The following is a 17,695-nucleotide window of genomic DNA, read 5'->3' on the forward strand; positions in this document are numbered from 1 at the left end:
TAATAATAAATAAATAAAAATATTATAATTTTTAATTATTTAATTGAAATATATAGAGAAGACATAAATTATCACCTAATCTTCACATTGAGTTCAAAATATTAAACAGCAAATGCATGTGTTCATATGCCTTCTGGTCATATGTAGATAATTTGGACGAATTGGATGGATCGATACATTGTGAATTGGACCAGTCCAGATTTGATGGTCCAAGGTACTTATTGGATTGAATTGGACCTGATTCATCTATAATGGATTTATATTCAATTTGGTCGGATTGAGCCAATATCTAGTCCATTGATTGATGGAAGACAAGAATATAGATGTCAATTAATCATGTTTCAGTTATAACCAGTCTAAATTAAAACCAAACAGTCCAAACATTGAATTGGATTAGTCCAAGGTGATCCGGAATATTCATCAGATTGGATTAGACCTGATCCATCTGTAACAAATTCATACTGAACCGGATCGGATTGGACCAAACCCGATCCAATTGACACCCATCCCATCAACAAAATACTAACCTCACTTTGAACCATCTACTTAAAACAATTTTTTTTTTTTTCGTTTTGTCACCTTATTGATTTTGTCTTTCTCGTTTGGAGAACTTGACTTGTTTTATATTCATTTGTTTACAAATTACAACAATTGTACTATGGGTTTGAATGGAAATAATTTATGGTTAATGAGCTTCTTGAAATACAAATTCGGGAGAGGTGGTTAGGGATATTTCATTTCATTTTATTTTTCAGAAATTCGGGAATTTGATATTTTAAACACAATGAAGCATTCGGCATTCCTTCTATGTAAATGGAGATATTTTCTTGGTGAGTTGGAATTGAGAGTAAGCACTTGATTCCATGGAAAGACGGAGATTCAATAGTGTCAATAAACCAAGCAGATTCTTTTTGTTTGTCATTGTTACATTAATGAGAGAAAAAAAAAATATCACTTTTCTAATGGGCCTTGGGCCTTGTCATTCAACGTCCCAACACGTAAAAGCAAACAGGTCATCTGCAACATCACTCATCGTCAATGTGCCACGTGGCATCATTTCAGCCGTCGTCTTCCTTCTTGCCACCCCCACCATTTTGTCTTAATATACCAGCTTCTTCTCTAGAAAAAGCATACAACACTCAGTTACTTACACTCGGAGAGAGAGAGAGAAAGAGAGAGAGAGAGAGAGATCAAGCAAGCAAGAACGAGAGGTCAGTATTCCACACAAATCCAGCCTGAAATCCTTATCCTGCCTTCCTCAAACCCTTTACAACTTTTCTTCTATATCTCTGCCTCTCTTGAATCCAGCTTCTTAGTCTCTCTTTAGACTCTTCCCTTCTTCTCTCACTAATTACCTTCCTTTCTCCTGGCTAGAGTTCATATATATCAACTCTAAACAATGATTCCAAGTTGCTTTTAGTAATCTTAGCAATGAATTCTGAACTTGGCTTCTAATTTTTTTCCCTCAAAATACAGCTCTTTCTGATTGAATATGACACCAAAATCTGGACGAGGCAAAACCAATAAAGCAAAGGGAGAGAAGAAGAAGAAAGAAGAGAAAGGTTAGTTAATACTTCTCACATCTAAATAAATCCACTCTGAAATAATGCTCTCTTTCAGACTAATTATATTTTAATCTTCTACTTGTAGTTGTGCCCAGTCTTCTCGACATCACTGTCATCACCCCATATGATTCACAAATTACACTCAAGGTAGTCTTCTTTTTTCCTGTAATAAATCATTTTTCTGATTAAAACTTCACTAATACAAAATCCATTTCTGGCACCTTGAAGGGAATCTCAACTGATAAGATTATTGATGTAAAGAAGCTATTGGCCAACAATGTTGAGACCTGCCATCTTACTAACTATTCTCTGTCTCATGTGGTAAAAGCCCTTTTGTCTTTAATTCTCATTTTTTGTTGATTCTTTCTCAAATTCAGTAAATGGGTTCTCTGATTTAGTTTTGATTGGAATTGGCCTGGTTTGTAGGTTAGAGGGCAGAGATTGAATGATGCAGTCGAGGTTGCCACTCTGAAACCATGTGTGTTGAGGATGGTTGAAGGTAGGTGACAGGTCCATCTATGCATCTGTATCAGTTACAGTTGATAAACTAGAAATGCAAAGAGCCATTAATGGCCACGTATTGGATGTAGGCGATAACCATTGAATTTCATAACCAATATCTACCGTACGGGACTTGTTTTCCTGACCATTTAAGCTGTAAATCCTTCCACATAATGTGCATGAAGTCATTGATTCATGCGTGATATGGGCCCAGTAAATTGGATGATCGTGATCTTTGGGGAAGGTGACGATATATGGAGGCTATGAAGAGAAGAGAGAGAGAGAGAGAGAGAGAGAGAGAGAGAGAGAGAGAGAGAGAGAGAGATTCCACAGCTGGGCCCTCTGAGAGACTGAAACAGAACGTTCAGGCAAATGGTCTTCTCTAGTGGATACCCTGTGACAGATCATTGAGACAAATTATGAGGGTAGTATGGTCAATTTATGAATACTTATTGCCTGAAAAGTGCGCTTTATTTACAATTTATAACATTCATTTGCAGAGGACTACATCGAAGAAGATCAAGCGGTAGCACACGTACGCAGGCTATTAGATATTGTTGCGTGCACCACCTGGTTCGGAAAACCGAAAGATGGAAGAACGGAAGGCCGCGCCAAGAAAACCAAAAACCAGAGTGACTCCAATTCGAGCTCGACGACGATCTCAAGCGCTCATTCGTCCTCTAATGGGGAAATTTCAACTGGGTCTGCTTCAGAAGCGTCGGATTCTGTTATTTCGAAGGAATTGGACATGGCTACGATTCACCCAACTCCGAAGCTCTCCAACTTCTATGATTTCTTGTCGTTGTCTCATCTTACTCCGCCCATTCTGTGTATGTTGTTCTTTTTTTATTTTTATTTTTATTATTTTTTCTTTTGCGGATTGAAAACGAATAATGGGTATTAATGGTTTTAGTTATCATGTGCCTTTTCTGCAGTTCTGAAGAGAGGTGATATTCGTGGTGTGGAAGAGAGGCGCGAGGGTGATTACTTAGAGTTTCAGGTGAGTTTATCTCTGCGTTCTTTTGTTCGCATACTGTTAATGACATTCACGTAGGCTCGGAGGCTAGAATTTTTAAGGAATTGTTTGCTTCAATTGAAACTGTTAATGACATTCACGTAGGCTCTGAGCCTTTTATGATCTTTGCATCTAAAATTCTTGACAATCATGATAAACGGTCCTTTGTTTAGAGTTGCATAGCAACTTTGGTTGAACCCAAGTGGCATTGGCATGTCAGAAGCAATTAATTCCATTAGCTCTTGTTCACTGGAGTGAATGAATGGGGTATCTGCAGGTTAAGATTTGCAATGGGAAGGTAATAACAGTGGTTGCCTCGGTCAAAGGGTTCTACTCTGCAGGGAAGCAGTTTATCCAAAGTTACTCTCTGGTGGATCTGCTGCAACAGATAAGCCAGGCGTTTGCTAATGTGGGGACTTAAATTTCCTTCTACATTCATGACTTGGTTTCTTGAATCTATATTCATTTGTCTCTGATTAGTATTATTTCATGATCAATACAGGCTTACGAATCCCTTATGAAAGCGTTTGTTGAACACAATAAGGTGATAACTTTTAGGTTTTAAGATGTATTTAAATAGATGTAATGTTTTTCTACTTTTCTTTTTCAAAACCGAATGCATCTCAGAGACTTACTTTCTCTTCTTCAGTTTGGTAATCTACCCTATGGATTCCGTGCAAATACATGGCTTGTCCCTCCAACAGTTGTTGAGTTCCCATCAAAATTTCTGCCCTTTCCAACAGAAGATGAAACCTGGGGTGGCAGTGGTGGGGGTCAGGGAAGAAGTGGTCAATATGATTATAGGCCATGGGCCACAGAGTTTTCAATATTGGCAAGCTTGCCTTGTAAAACTGAGGATGAGAGATTGATCCGTGATAGGAAGGCCTTTTTGCTGCATAATCTATTTGTGGATGTCTCAATCTTTAAAGCTGTCTCAGTAATCAACCAACTCATAAACTCCAATATGAACTCGAAACATTCTGCAAATAGTTCTGCAGGCTCAATTTTGTATGAAGATCATGTGGGTGATCTATATATTGTAGTAAAGCGGGATGCAGCAGACATAAGCTTGAAGGCCAATGAGAAAGTCAATGGAAACCAAGAATCCAGTATGCTCTGTAAGGATGTTATTCAAAGGAATCTACTTAAAGGGATTACTGCAGATGAGAATGTGGTTGTTCATGTAAGAATATATATCTCCTTTGTTCTTTCTTCGTTGATATTTTTTCCTATTATGTTCTCAGAGTATGAACCCTGAAGCAACATAGTACATTTGCAGGACACTTCTACATTGGGCATGGTTGTTGTTAGACATTTGGGATACACTGCAATTGTAAAAGTCCAGGGTGAGGTAAATAATGGAAGTTGCATAACCCAAGATATTGACATTGACAATCAGCCCGATGGAGGTGCCAATTCATTGAATGTTAACAGGTGTATAATTGTAATCTACAAAAGCATTTACCTTCATATGCAATCAATAGGAAGGAAAGACCAATTATTGTCATTCCACAAAAACATTGCCCACATTTTTTTATTTTGTTGTCCATGACAATTGATAAGAATCTGCAACAATTTTCAACTTCTACTTTTGGTAAAATGAGGAAAGAACAGTTTTTTTTTTCAGAAAAAAAAGAAAATCAAAGTGACACAGAAGGAAAAGATTCATAGTAAACTGTGGAAGTCTATCAAACATTTTCATATGCTGTGTATCAACTACTAGTTTTGCGTAGAAAATTGAATAATCAAAACCTAGTGCCGTGTTATGAAATACTTACCCTCCAGTATACATGCATATACATGAAAATGAAAGCAGAGTTGAGAGTTCAAGTATATTCATACCATGAATGAACTAGTTTATAGAGAAATAAGTTATTCTCCTTTTCTATAGAAAGATCATCAAAATTAGCAGGAGAAACCCAGAGTTAAAACCATTTTCAGTGGCATCTTAAGATAAATTTAATTATCTACTTCAGTTAACCAACACTGTTTTCCCTTTCAAAAAAAGTTAAAAAATGGTAATTTAATAGAACAAAAACTAGAGAAATATAGCGGAGATTCTGTAACCACATTGGGCTTTTGTAAGGATGTAAGAATATTTATTATATTGTAATATGTATGCTAGACTCTTCTCTATACTGTTCTATAGTTACGTAATAAACATTTGTCTGAATGAAACCCTTTTTATTGCCTATCTCCTTATTTTTTGAAAAAAAATGAAACCCTTTTTCGTTACTATGTTGCTTTGGTTTTAAGTGTACTACATGCATTAATCAGTTATTTATCTTCTACAGCTTACGGACATTGCTTCACAAGTCATTTGGTTCTGAATGTCAATCTCCTCTGTCCAATTTGGATAGTCTAGAGGCAGCTAGATGTTTGGTCCTGAAAGTGATAAATGATAGTTTGATTAAATTAAAAGAGGAACCTGCTGTTAGTGAAAGGTTCATCAGATGGGAGCTTGGTGCTTGTTGGGTACAACATCTACAAAAACAGGAAAAGTCACCAAATGGTGGGTCTAAAGTCTGTTGGGAAGAGAAGAATAAGGCAGAAGTGGATGTTAAAGGTCTTGGTAAGCAATTAAAGCTGTTAAAGAAGAGAGAAAGGAAAATGGATAGTATAAGTAGGAAAGCTGATATGTTGGAAGAGGATTCTAAAATTAGCAACACAGTAGTGGACGAAAAAGGTGACTCTGGGGAAACAAAGAGTGAGTACAATGGTGATGCAGAAATAAACAAGTTGATTTCTGAGGCAGCCTTCTTGCGTTTGAGAGAAACCAAAACAGATCTCCATCAAAAGGTCTCTGAGATGCTTTTGTTAAAATACTATTTCATAGCTCAACTATTAAGCTTATTCTTGGCATGCTTTTTGATTTTGAAATTGGTTTTCTAGTTACGAACATAAATAAACATGATAGTATAACAAACAGGATCGTGCAAGACAGGAAGCATCATTAGAAGGGGTCAAGGATCCACCATTCTTTTTTCTGTGGTTATGGATCCACTGTTCAGTGGACCTGATAAATCTGTAGCTGCAATTTCAGCATCAAATCCCACCTGGGAGATATTCAAGAGGTTGACATGAGGCATAAATCACTTCTTCACTTTCTAGGGCCGTTAAAGAATTAAAATACCTTGGCATTCAATAAAGGGTGTTGTAGATAAAATTGGATATCCAATCGGGATGACTACAAACTTTCTGCAGAAGATCCATTAATTAAGTAATCTGTTTTTGTTTCTTCTTTCCATTCTGTCCCAACTCTAATCTTATACAATAGAAGTCCTTTTTGGGCAAAATAAACAACTACAAACTAGCATAAAACATGTGCTTCCTAATTTCAGATATCAATGTGAGGTTTTGCGCATTGTGACTCTTAGAGGCCCAATATAATGATAAAGAAATACTTTATAGAAGACTTAAAGTCTATAAAGTAACAACAATTAGAGAAAAGGAAGTATGTGAAGTATTAACAAGTCGACATCATATTCATGTTTTAGTACTGCTAACTAAGAGCTGGAAGTTCACAAATTTGGAAGTAATGATAATAAATATCCTGAGCAGAAAAATATTTATAGATAATGTCTATCAACTGATTTAATTTGCATATATTTTATATTTCCCCTCTATTTATTTCATTTTTTTCTGACATCTGGTGCTTGCATAGTCATTGGATGAGCTTCTCAAGATGGCCCACAAGTATTATGATGAAGTTGCTTTACCAAAGCTGGTAATCTTCATTTCTAGATAGTGTAGATCATATTGCGAAATTTGATATATTTCTACTTAATTTATACATGGATTTGAGGGTTCTTACTTCTTCAGGTTGCAGATTTTGGATCGCTTGAACTTTCTCCAGTTGATGGGCGCACACTAACTGATTTTATGCATACTAGAGGACTTCAAATGCGTTCCTTGGGACGTTTGGTAAGGAAATAATATTTTTTTCCTTCTTTTATGTATGTATAAATTAACTAGTGTTGCATGATCCAGCCAGGTTTAGATGCTCAGACCATTTTACCTACCACCCAGCAAGAAACCAAGTTGGACAATCCTAGTTTGACAATTCTGTCAATCTATATGTTCAAATATGTATACGTATATAGTATTCAAAAATAGTTTTGGGGTTATTTTAACAGCATATAAGTTTTACATATGTATGCATTATGGTTTCTTTTGTAATTTTTTCTTGTGTTTTCAAAAACTTGTGAAACCTGTCAGGCTGGATTTCAGTGTGGTGGGTTGACATGTTGACCTGCCAACCAGCAGGAAAACTGGGTTGATGCCAGACTTGAGTTTCATAAAACTGATGGTTACTTTATTCTCCTTCTAGAGTATATCTAGGTATTTCTTTTTTGGGTAATATTTTTAATAATACACTTATAATCAGTATACTGGAACCTGGAGTAATAGTATATACCACTGTTGAACTTTACAGCAAGGTCTATTGCCACATTATTAGAGGGTAGGTTGGCCTGAAGGAAAAACCATATAGTTGTGGTAAAATTATCAGAAATGTTGATTGGTGAAATTATCATCTTTACTCTTCTGAGATTTTGAATATTGCTCCATTATCTCAAGATTTATTTTGTTAAGCCAAACCATCAGTTTCTTTCCTGGATGTTGTAGAAATATAAGATCTGCTTCTATAGTTCAACATTTTTACTCATTATATACAAACAGGTTGAACTTGCAGAGAAGCTACCTCATATACAGTCTCTATGTATTGATGAGATGGTTACTCGAGCCTTCAAGCACATACTTAAAGCTGTGATTTCTTCAGTTGACAATTTAGCAGACTTATCTGCAGCTATAGCCTCATCCTTGAATTTTCTGCTTGGGTCCTGCAAGAAAGACACTCATGACCACAATCTCAAAATGAAGTGGCTAGAGACCTTCATTGCCATAAGATTTGGCTGGAAGCTAAGGAATGAGTTTCAACACGTGAATAAGTTCTCAATTCTCCGGGGACTTTGCCATAAAGTACCCTCCTTTAACATTTCTTTTATCTTCTGCTTCTATTCAATGTTTATTCATTACTGCTAATGCCTCTAATAATCCAGGTTGGAGTTGAGTTGGTTCCAAGAGATTATGATATGAACAGTCCAAACCCTTTTAAGAGGTCAGATATTATCAGTATGATCCCAGTTTGCAAGGTATGAACAAATTCTTATTCTTTTCTTCTCTCTTTTGTCTCTAATTTTTCCACCTTATATATAATGGCTTCAAAATTACCTGTAATGCTGATTTATGTTCCACAGCATGTAGGATTCTCTTCGGCTGACGGTCGGGCCCTAATGGAGTCATCTAAGGCATCACTAGATAAAGGAAAGCTAGAAGATGCTGTCAACTATGGAACAAAGGTAGCAAATTGGACCAGGAGTAAGATGCACAAATCTTTTCTCAAATATGGTATAAATGGATCTAAGTATCTAACCTCCTCTGTACCACTTTACTTGAAGGCATTATCAAAGATGATAGCTGTTTGTGGTCCTTATCATTACACAACTGCAAGCGCATACAGTCTTCTAGCTGTGGTTCTTTACCACACAGGAGATTTTAATCAGGTACTATGAACTTAATAGTCATATTGAGCTATCATTACAAGAAGATTTTTATTTTGTCATCCGTTATCAAAATATATATAATGGAAAGAAAAACTGTAAAAGCATTCATATCATTACTACAAAGGATACATAGAAAGATTGGAACCAAATGTCTGTAAACCCCATATCTACAAATGATTTTTATGGAGACCATGAACAGCAACTTTGAATGTGTTTAGAACGACTAGGTCTCTTAGGAACATGGAAAACCAGGAAGGTACTTTCTTGCTATAATAGTCTGCAAGATCTTAGTGAATTCCAACATCAAGCATCACCACCTTATTTGAAATTCAAGGATGAATCATGATCATGAGATTCATCATTTCCACCTCACCTACATATGGAAGTGGCAATTTTTGACCCAATCTATCAATATTATCATTACTGGTTTATGATGTTCAGGTTCACATGTCTTGCACTTTTGGCATGTATTTTTCACAAATATATGTGAGGAGAAGATTTATTTACTTCAACTCTTTAAACTTCAATTTTCCTCCTTTTTAAGGCAGCTGTATATCAGCAAAATGCATTAAATATAAATGAGAGGGAACTTGGACTGGACCACCCAGATACAATGAAAAGCTATGGTGATCTGTCAGTTTTCTATTATCGCCTCCAACACATCGAATTGGCTCTAAAGTAAGTTTGGAATTGTTCATCTTTCTTACTGTTTATGGCTTTCTAAGATGACCTATATGTTTATCTTTGACATCTTAATTTATTAGGCATTTTAATCCAAAGAAAACTTTCCTGAGAATCTAGCTTCCAAAATACCTTTCTTTTTTCTTGTAGATTGCAATTTTCCAGGTTTTTTCAAAATCTTAGAATTTATTTCCTACCAGGCGTTGTGCCTTTAGTTTGACTTATGAGGCTTCTTGCATTAATGGCAGGTATGTCAACCGTGCATTATACCTTCTTCATTTTATATGTGGGCTGGCACACCCAAACACCGCTGCAACATACATAAATGTGGCTATGATGGAAGAGGGCATGGGAAATGTACATGTTGCTCTTAGATACCTACATGAAGCTCTCAAGTGTAACCAAAGATTGCTAGGAGTAGACCACATACAGGTTCTCTCTCTCTCCCTCTCTCTCTCTGCCCAATCTAGATATTAATCTCAGCATCTTGTCTAAAATTAAAGCTATGACGGTTCGCAATAATATAACAGTTTAGCGGAAGATGTTTATATTAACATTTGCTACTTGTATTTAATTATTTTGATACTTTTTGGACTAAGATATTCTCTGCAGCAATATCTACATCACCCTTCTAGGATATAGTGTTTAAGATATATATCAACAGTCAAAACTACCAAAATCCAAATTGAGCAGTCCTATTCCATCATCACAAAACCACTGTTTATTATGTTTGAGGCAATGGTTGGTTCCACCTTAGGACATTTGCAAGGTTTCGTACAATCCAATTGATTGATCCTCCTCTAAATATATTCTGAACTAAACATCAATCTATGTCTATACTATTATTAGAAGTATGAGTGAACTTGTGGAACTTTTTTTGACTAAAATACCCTTATTTTGAATTTAGTCCCTCTTAATTGTGAGGGCTGAAAATGTAATTTGAACTATTTCTTTTCACCCCATTCAATTCCTTCTCATTAAGTCTTCTACTTAAAGTATTAACTGCCATTATCTCTTATTAAATACTATATTTAAGGTATTTTTTTCTCACCAATAGATTCTATTATTTAGATCTATATCTAATACTTTTGACAATATAAAACCCATGTTCTTTTAAAACTGACTCAAAAACGAAATTGTTCTTCTGTCCAGGTGGGTAAACCCATCAGGGTCAAATAAATAATAAAAATTATTAAATGGGTCAAATGGATGAAATGGGTAAGCAATTCAACCATCAGGGTCAAATGGGTAAATCCATGATTTCATACTTAAATAATAAAAATTAAAAAGATAAAAACACAAAAATTAAGAACAAAGATATAAATTCTGTAGAAAACATAACATTTGGGTGTATCTCTAGTATTCATCATATTAAACAAAAGTAAGTGTGGTAAATAAGAATTATTCTTATCCACATTGAAAATAGAAAAAATTGGACAAGTACTATCATAATCATCATCTAAATTTTCCACGTGCAAAGCACATGTGCATTTGCTAGTCCAATCAAATGATTGTAAAAACAATATAAGTAATATTTGTATCTAGAATTTATTAGATAAAAGATGCTAATGTCCTTTGCGCTAGGACTGTGGTTCATCTGTGATTTTGATCCAACACAAATGACACCTTTTTCTCCTATAGGCAACATTAAAACATTGAAGATCAATTTATGGTTTTATTTTTATGTTCATGTATACTTAGGATTTCATATAATGTCATCAATATGGAGCTATAAAGATCACAAGCCAAAGCATACTAGAGGCTGATACCTGCATAAGCCTTCCTATGGACTCAACGACCCCAAAACATATATTTGAACCATGAACAATGTGCTTTTCTGGATTAGAACATTGTATCATGTTTCATGATGCATCTGTTTTGCAATCCTTGGCTCCTTGCTGTTTTTTGAAGAAGGTAATGAAAATTTCGTTAATGGAGAAGAAGGGAAGATGGGATGGCTTCCTTCCATGTACATTTAGCAGATATACGCAGACACCAAAAGCAAAAACAAAGAAAGAGAGGAAATTAATTACAACAAAATGTATGAGAATCGAACAAAGACTCTTATCTGAGACCCCTGAATTTCCACCAAGTTGAGAGCCAAGATGCCAGCATTCCTAGGATGTTCATCAACACTTCTTCCACTGATTGACTTTTACCCTTGAAATCTTTGTTCTAAATAGAACAAAGAGGTCCATGATGTAACAAAATAAACACCAGTAAGCTCCAAAAAGTTAATGGACCAAAATTTGGGAGGCAAAACTACAGGTATTGCAGTCCTTGCTGTTGATCTCCACTTAGGGCATGCAATGTAACAGGCCAGATCCTCATGCCTCTTCTAACCAAGTTGACTCTAGAAAGTCCATAATCCTTGCTGTTGATCTCCACTTAGGGTATGCAATGTAACTAGTTGGTTTGATTTATTAACTAGGATCCATGTTTTAAATGCATTGGGCTCAAGCTGTGTCGTCTAGATTAAAATTTGAGTTGGATTTGGAACCTATCATTGGCTCAAACCCCCTTGAAACATGTTCAAGTTCTGTTCTAAATACCATTAGAAAAAGAGGTTGGACATGGATTTGTTCCATGGATTGAAGTTAGATATGAGCCAAATCTGGTAAGGTGTGTACAAATTTGGATTTGGTCCAGATATAACTACATCCTGTCCATATCCAACCTATTTATTTCCTATACCTTATCATTCCACAACATAAAGAACTTAATACGATGATTTATGCTCTGGGTCTATCCAGCATAATATCATTTCCTTCAGCAATAATCTTTTTGGTTAGGTTTATCTTTAGTAATAATCTTGATCAAAAGATGGTATTATATTTTTCTTCTATTTCTGATAAACAAAATAAGGGCATACTAAATTCACACTTCACTTGGTGAAGGAAGAGACAAGAGCTGATCTACAGAAAAAGGAGTGGCACAAAATATTTGTGTTTGTACATTTTATTTCTAGGTGGCTAAATTTCTTTGCCCTTTTGTGTGTGTGTGTTTTTCCTGACAGACTGCTGCAAGCTATCATGCAATTGCCATAGCTCTTTCATTGATGGACGCTTACTCCTTAAGTGTGCAGCACGAACAAACTACATTAAAGATACTCCAAACCAAACTTGGACCAGAAGACCTCCGTACTCAGGTAAGGTAGTCATGGAATGTTTTCATCCAATCAGTGACAATTAAGAGGTTAGTACAATTTCTTTTTACATTTTGAAAATTAATGCTCCATGTATTTTCATGCAGGATGCAGCTGCGTGGCTTGAATATTTTGAATCAAAAGTCTTAGAGCAGCAAGAAGCTGCTCGTAATGGGACTCCAAAGCGAGACACATCAATTGCAAGCAAAGGTCATCTTAGGTATTGATATGCTGTTCCCACTTTGTTTTTAATTGTATGACCATTTTTCATGCCACCAAACTTTTGACCCTTTCTCGCAGTGTGTCAGATCTTCTTGATTTTATAAATCCAGATCAAGATTCAAAAGTCAGAGATGCACAGAAGAAACTACGACGTGCAAAGGTAACATGTCTTACATAATTTTGGTATGTCAGAAATAAAACAAGAATTGCATTTTTGATTTTCCATATTCTTTGGAAAAACTTTGATTCTTATGAAATAGGAATTTGGGAAATATTTTATAGGAGCAGATTTCTCATAAAAAAATTTCAGTGTGGGAGAAATGTTAATAAAACGCATAATATTTCAACAAAATTCCAAGGAATGTTAAAACTTAAAAGAGGCAGATACATACTTAGGACAACGATAATTTGATGAGACAAAAAATAAAATAAAAACATTTATGCACAACTGATTTAGGGAACCAAAGCATTTGACATTGAGGATGCATATTATAAATCAATACCCAGAATAAATCCATACATTGCTTTTAACAATCATGAGTTTCACAACCAATGCACCCAATAACTGTTAATAATAAAAATGGATGAGGATCATTCTGACATAGAATTAGAAGTTTCCTGAAGCTATTGCTCATATTGTGTTTTAAAGATCCAATAATGTGTCAATTATTTCTCTATTTGTGACTTAAATTAAGAGCCATATGCCATGATATAAGTCAGATCAAAATCCTTTGCTTTTACTTATGGAAAGAAAATAGGTTGATAAATATTAGGAGCTTATATTATGTTTTGGGGAACCTTGTAAGTTATGGTCAAAATAGGCTAACTTTGTATTTTCATCCAGAATATCCCTTCAATTAGGGAAACAAAAACTCATTTTCTTGCAAAATTTTGTCAGATTTATATGAAAATTCTGTGAAGCTACTAATATCTATTTATGATCAATAATTCATGAAAATTTTATTATAGAAGAAAAAGGAGATAAATATTAACAATGCTTCCAAGAAGGCTTAGACCCACTACCCAATCAGTGAAAAAAAATGAAGGAAAGCAATTACATCCACACTCTGTAAAACTGATAATGTGCTAAGATCTTAATTCTGTTTAGATACAAGTCCAAGGTGGTGGTTAAGACTAAATGAAGTTTACTACCGAATACTGATTTCATTTAAGCCTTGTAGAAACTAACATTTTTCTGCAAAAATCCACCATAAGTCCAACCATGTTTAGAAACATTACTATTGATAACTCAGTTACCTAATAGAGGAACTTATTGTCATGCTAACATGTTCTACCTTCTGTTCATTTATCAAAAAAAAAAACAAGCATGTTCTTCCTTCTGAAGCCAAACTTTTGGCTGCACCTGAACTGCTTCTGCCCATGGTATTTTAGCTATTGCAGATTGCTGAGAAATCCCATCAAGCACAACATGATGCAAGCACTGATGACATCCAGTTAGATGTCAAAATGCAAATTTCTGTAGAAGATGACAACAGAAGCAAAGAAAAGGTAGGCGAAATACATTCAGAACTCAGAGAAAATGATGGTACTGGTACGTATGATCCAAAAACTATAAATGGATCAAACTCAGAAGCTGATGAAGGTTGGCAAGAAGCAATCTCAAAAGGACAGACTGGGAATAGTGTAGGCCGTAAATTTGATAGAAGGCGACCAGCTCTTGCAAAGCTAAACATAAACACCTCCGAACCCTCCGACAATGGAGATGCAAATTACAGGAAAAAAACCAAGAAAGCATTTTCAATTGACATGTATGCAGCCCTAAAACATCAAATGACTCCAAGTTCAAGTGGTGCAGAGAATCCAACCAAGTTGCAAGAAAAGAATCCAGTCTCTACAATTTTCTCAGCACCGGTTACTCCTGGCAATCTCACTGCAAGGGCCTCAAAGTCTCTTTCTTACAAAGAAGTAGTTGTGGCACCTCCTGGTACAGTGTTAAGGCCAGTGATTGAGAAACCTGAAGAGATAAAAAAGGAAAAAGTTGATACCCATGATTGTCATATTTCACCAGAGGCATCCCACATTGGAGAAGCTGACAACACTGTCATTGAAATAGCAAAGGTCAAGGAGGAGGAAAATATAGCAACTGGCCATAATGAAACCAAAGAAGAAAAAGCTATTCCTGAATTTGAAGTGACTACGTGCTTGACTAATTATGAGAAGGCCCCAGAAACCAATGGGAGAAAGCTTTCTGCCGAAGCCCAACCGTTCAATCCCAGGTCCTTCTCTTTGATGGCTCCTTCATTCAGATCAGTGACAAACATATATGGTAACACAACAAATCAAGGCATGGTTTCACCTAGGCCTACGAGGATGTACCCTCATCCATCCATTGACACCAGAGTCCCCTGTGGACCTAGATCACCATTGTACTACAGAACCGGCCATGATTTTTCTATGAAACATAATTTTCTGAACTACCAAAACCCTGTTACAGATATAAGCAGCCTGATGCCTCCAAGAGTTATGAATCCACATGCACCTGAATTTATTCCAAGAAAAGCTTGGCAGCATATTCTTGGAAATAGTAACTTGGAGGTTCCTACCTTGTTAAATCAGGAATCTGGGTCTTTGGATGGAAATGGTGAGGAGTTGATATCAGAAGAGCCACAACGTGATCCAGTATCCAGTACTGAAGGTAGAGATGATAAATTGAAAGACTGCAGTATGGACTTGCAAAAGGCAGAGCTTGCAAGGCAGATACTGATTAGTCTCATTTTGAAGTCAGTCCAACATAATTTGGATCCTAGAAATGCAGCTAGAGAGAAAAACTCTGATATTCTAGAGCAGTCTTTAGATCCAATTGAAAGGGATAGTGCAATTATCAAGATTCATTATGGGAATGGAGATAAAACAGAATCAATGTCTCAATCTGCTGAAGATGAACAATCAAAGGGAGTAGATACAGATGAGCATAAGAATGTTGATGGAGAAGGATTCACAGTTGTCACAAAGAGGAGAAGAAACCGACAACACTTCACAAATGGGGTAACTGAGTTATATGCTCAGCAGTCTATCTGTACTTCAGTCCGTTGAAAGGTTGAACGAACATAAAAGAACATTGCCGAAAAGATTTTTCTCCTTTAGTTATCTTGTCTACCTGCAGACCCTTCAGAGATGGAGTTAGTGGGTCAGAGATTTGCATGGTTACGCCAAGAGAGAAAGGGCAGACAAAACATCACAAGGATATTCGTTTTTCCATTTGTTTGTTTGTTTTTTTTTTTTTTTTAATTGTCTTCAGTTTTCATCTCTAACTAGCGGGGTTTATGACATTGTATGTTAAAATTGTACGATTAGAGGAGAGCAGATATGATCAATTCAGTTCAACTGACACTAGTTCCATGGATTTTGTAAGGAAATGAAAATTTTTAAACAAATGAAGGGGTATCATCAAATGAGGATATCTCAATCCTTTGTTTTGCTAGTAAGGTCAAAGTCATCCACTGCCATGCCAGAGTCAGATGTGTGGAAAGAATAGAACACCTTTTTTCCTCCAATGTTTAACTACAGTTTCGTTTAAAGCTTCCTTATACCCTAGTTAGTCCAACTTCCAACTTTGAATCTTTGTTGGATTAACGTCAGATTCATCTCCCTAAGCAAATTTGTTGGTTGCGATTCCAACTTCCAATGCACTAGTGTAATTGGTAGGGCAGTCAATGGGCCATAACCTGATGTATTATGGTCAGTCCAGGGTCCAGACTCCAGGCACAGCAAGCATGCGGGAATCCAGATGGATTAGAAGTTTTTGTTCGAGCCCAGGACCCTGAAATTCATTATGATATGAATTTCAAGAGTAGTGATATTCAAAAAGGTACCTGACATTAGGAAGTTGTTTAACATCAAATCAGAATCTAAAATCCTTCCCAAGAGTTTTAAATTATGGAAATTTGACCATTTCAACTTCTTGGTCTCTAATAAGACTTTTTGGAATATTAGATTTTAGAAATGAATTCGATAAATTTTAACCATTTTATTAATATTTTGGTATAGTATATTATTTTGTAGTTATTATTAATTTTATATAACATTAATCAAATTGTGATTTTTTTTTTGTGGTGTAGAGGATTGGCTCAAGGGGGTTGTTCACAGTTATATAATAAAAATCAAGGTTTTAAAAATTGGACCAGACATGGAACCGTTTTGAGGACTGGTTCCTAGGTTAAATGGTCCAACTGTCCGGTTGACCGGTTTGAATGGACTGTCCATTCTGATTTAAAAAATAAAAAAATAATTAAAATAAATAAACGACTAAAAACCATTGTCTAGGTCGGTGATCAGCAACCCGAGTCAGCAGTTCGTTATTTTAACTCACAAGTGGTTTTAGGGTGAAACGAAACCAATTGCCTGACGAATTCCCAGGTCAATTGGTCTGACCGTCTGGTCCAGTCCGGTTTTCAAAACCATGATGAAAATTCTGAGGTTTTAACCCAATGTTTCAGTTTGATTATTGGGCTCCGGGAAAGTCAGGAGTACTGTGATTGCTGCTTATTTGAAGAAACATGTTCAGTGGGTGCAAAACTCTGTTAAAGCAGTCATAGGTCCATTTTGTAACAAAACTCTCTGTTATGTTCTCTAGTTCCTCATCCCAATTCTTCAATTAACAGAGAACTCCAATGGAAAACAGATCAATTTGCACTTAATGAGCACTAGTAAATATTTTTGACACCCGTCCCTTAATTTTCCATCTCCCCGTGCCGTGTGTATATGACTTCATATTTACTTTTGGGTTTGGGCGTAAATCAAAAGTTTGTATGTCTTCTTCAGAGCAGATATGTGCTGGCAGTGCTGCGACTGTTTGTGCGGCGGCAGCTCTTATCGTTCGCCATCGGATGCGATGCTCAGGCCATTGGCAATTTGGCATTGGTCTCGGGCGATGGCTATCCTTACCTTAGGCAATTCAAAGAAAAGTGTACAATGCCGAATGGGAAGTTCAGACAAGTGGCTCACGCCATGGCAGTCGAGATCCATGCTGGTATTGATGAGG

The 17,695-nt window shown here is 36.0% G+C and overlaps 1 protein-coding gene across 2 annotated transcripts; it reads left to right on the forward strand.

Annotated features, from left to right (window-relative positions):
• The first annotated feature begins 1,130 nt into the window (after nt 1–1,130).
• Nucleotides 1,131–16,135, forward strand: LOC148843032 (protein REDUCED CHLOROPLAST COVERAGE 3-like). Of its 2 annotated transcripts, none has more exons than XM_088959193.1 (24): nt 1,131–1,211; nt 1,477–1,562; nt 1,651–1,712; nt 1,794–1,886; nt 1,992–2,064; nt 2,567–2,896; nt 3,002–3,066; nt 3,359–3,490; nt 3,584–3,625; nt 3,731–4,264; nt 4,361–4,515; nt 5,376–5,880; nt 6,746–6,808; nt 6,904–7,005; nt 7,762–8,061; nt 8,142–8,234; nt 8,340–8,441; nt 8,541–8,645; nt 9,190–9,323; nt 9,575–9,758; nt 12,343–12,474; nt 12,579–12,691; nt 12,772–12,853; nt 14,086–16,135. In XM_088959193.1, exons 2-24 carry the CDS (start codon nt 1,493–1,495, stop codon nt 15,745–15,747), a joined length of 5,133 nt encoding a protein of 1,710 aa, XP_088815319.1. In that variant the 5' UTR covers nt 1,131–1,211; nt 1,477–1,492; the 3' UTR covers nt 15,748–16,135. The 2 variants fall into 2 exon arrangements, with proteins under 2 accessions (XP_088815319.1, XP_088815320.1); XM_088959194.1 differs by having other exon boundaries at nt 14,095–16,135.
• Nucleotides 16,136–17,695: the final 1,560 nt, after the last annotated feature.

This window comes from Nelumbo lutea, chromosome 8 (assembly GCF_056320005.1).
Source record: "Nelumbo lutea isolate HS-2025 chromosome 8, American lotus-T2T, whole genome shotgun sequence".
NCBI lineage: Eukaryota > Viridiplantae > Streptophyta > Magnoliopsida > Proteales > Nelumbonaceae > Nelumbo > Nelumbo lutea.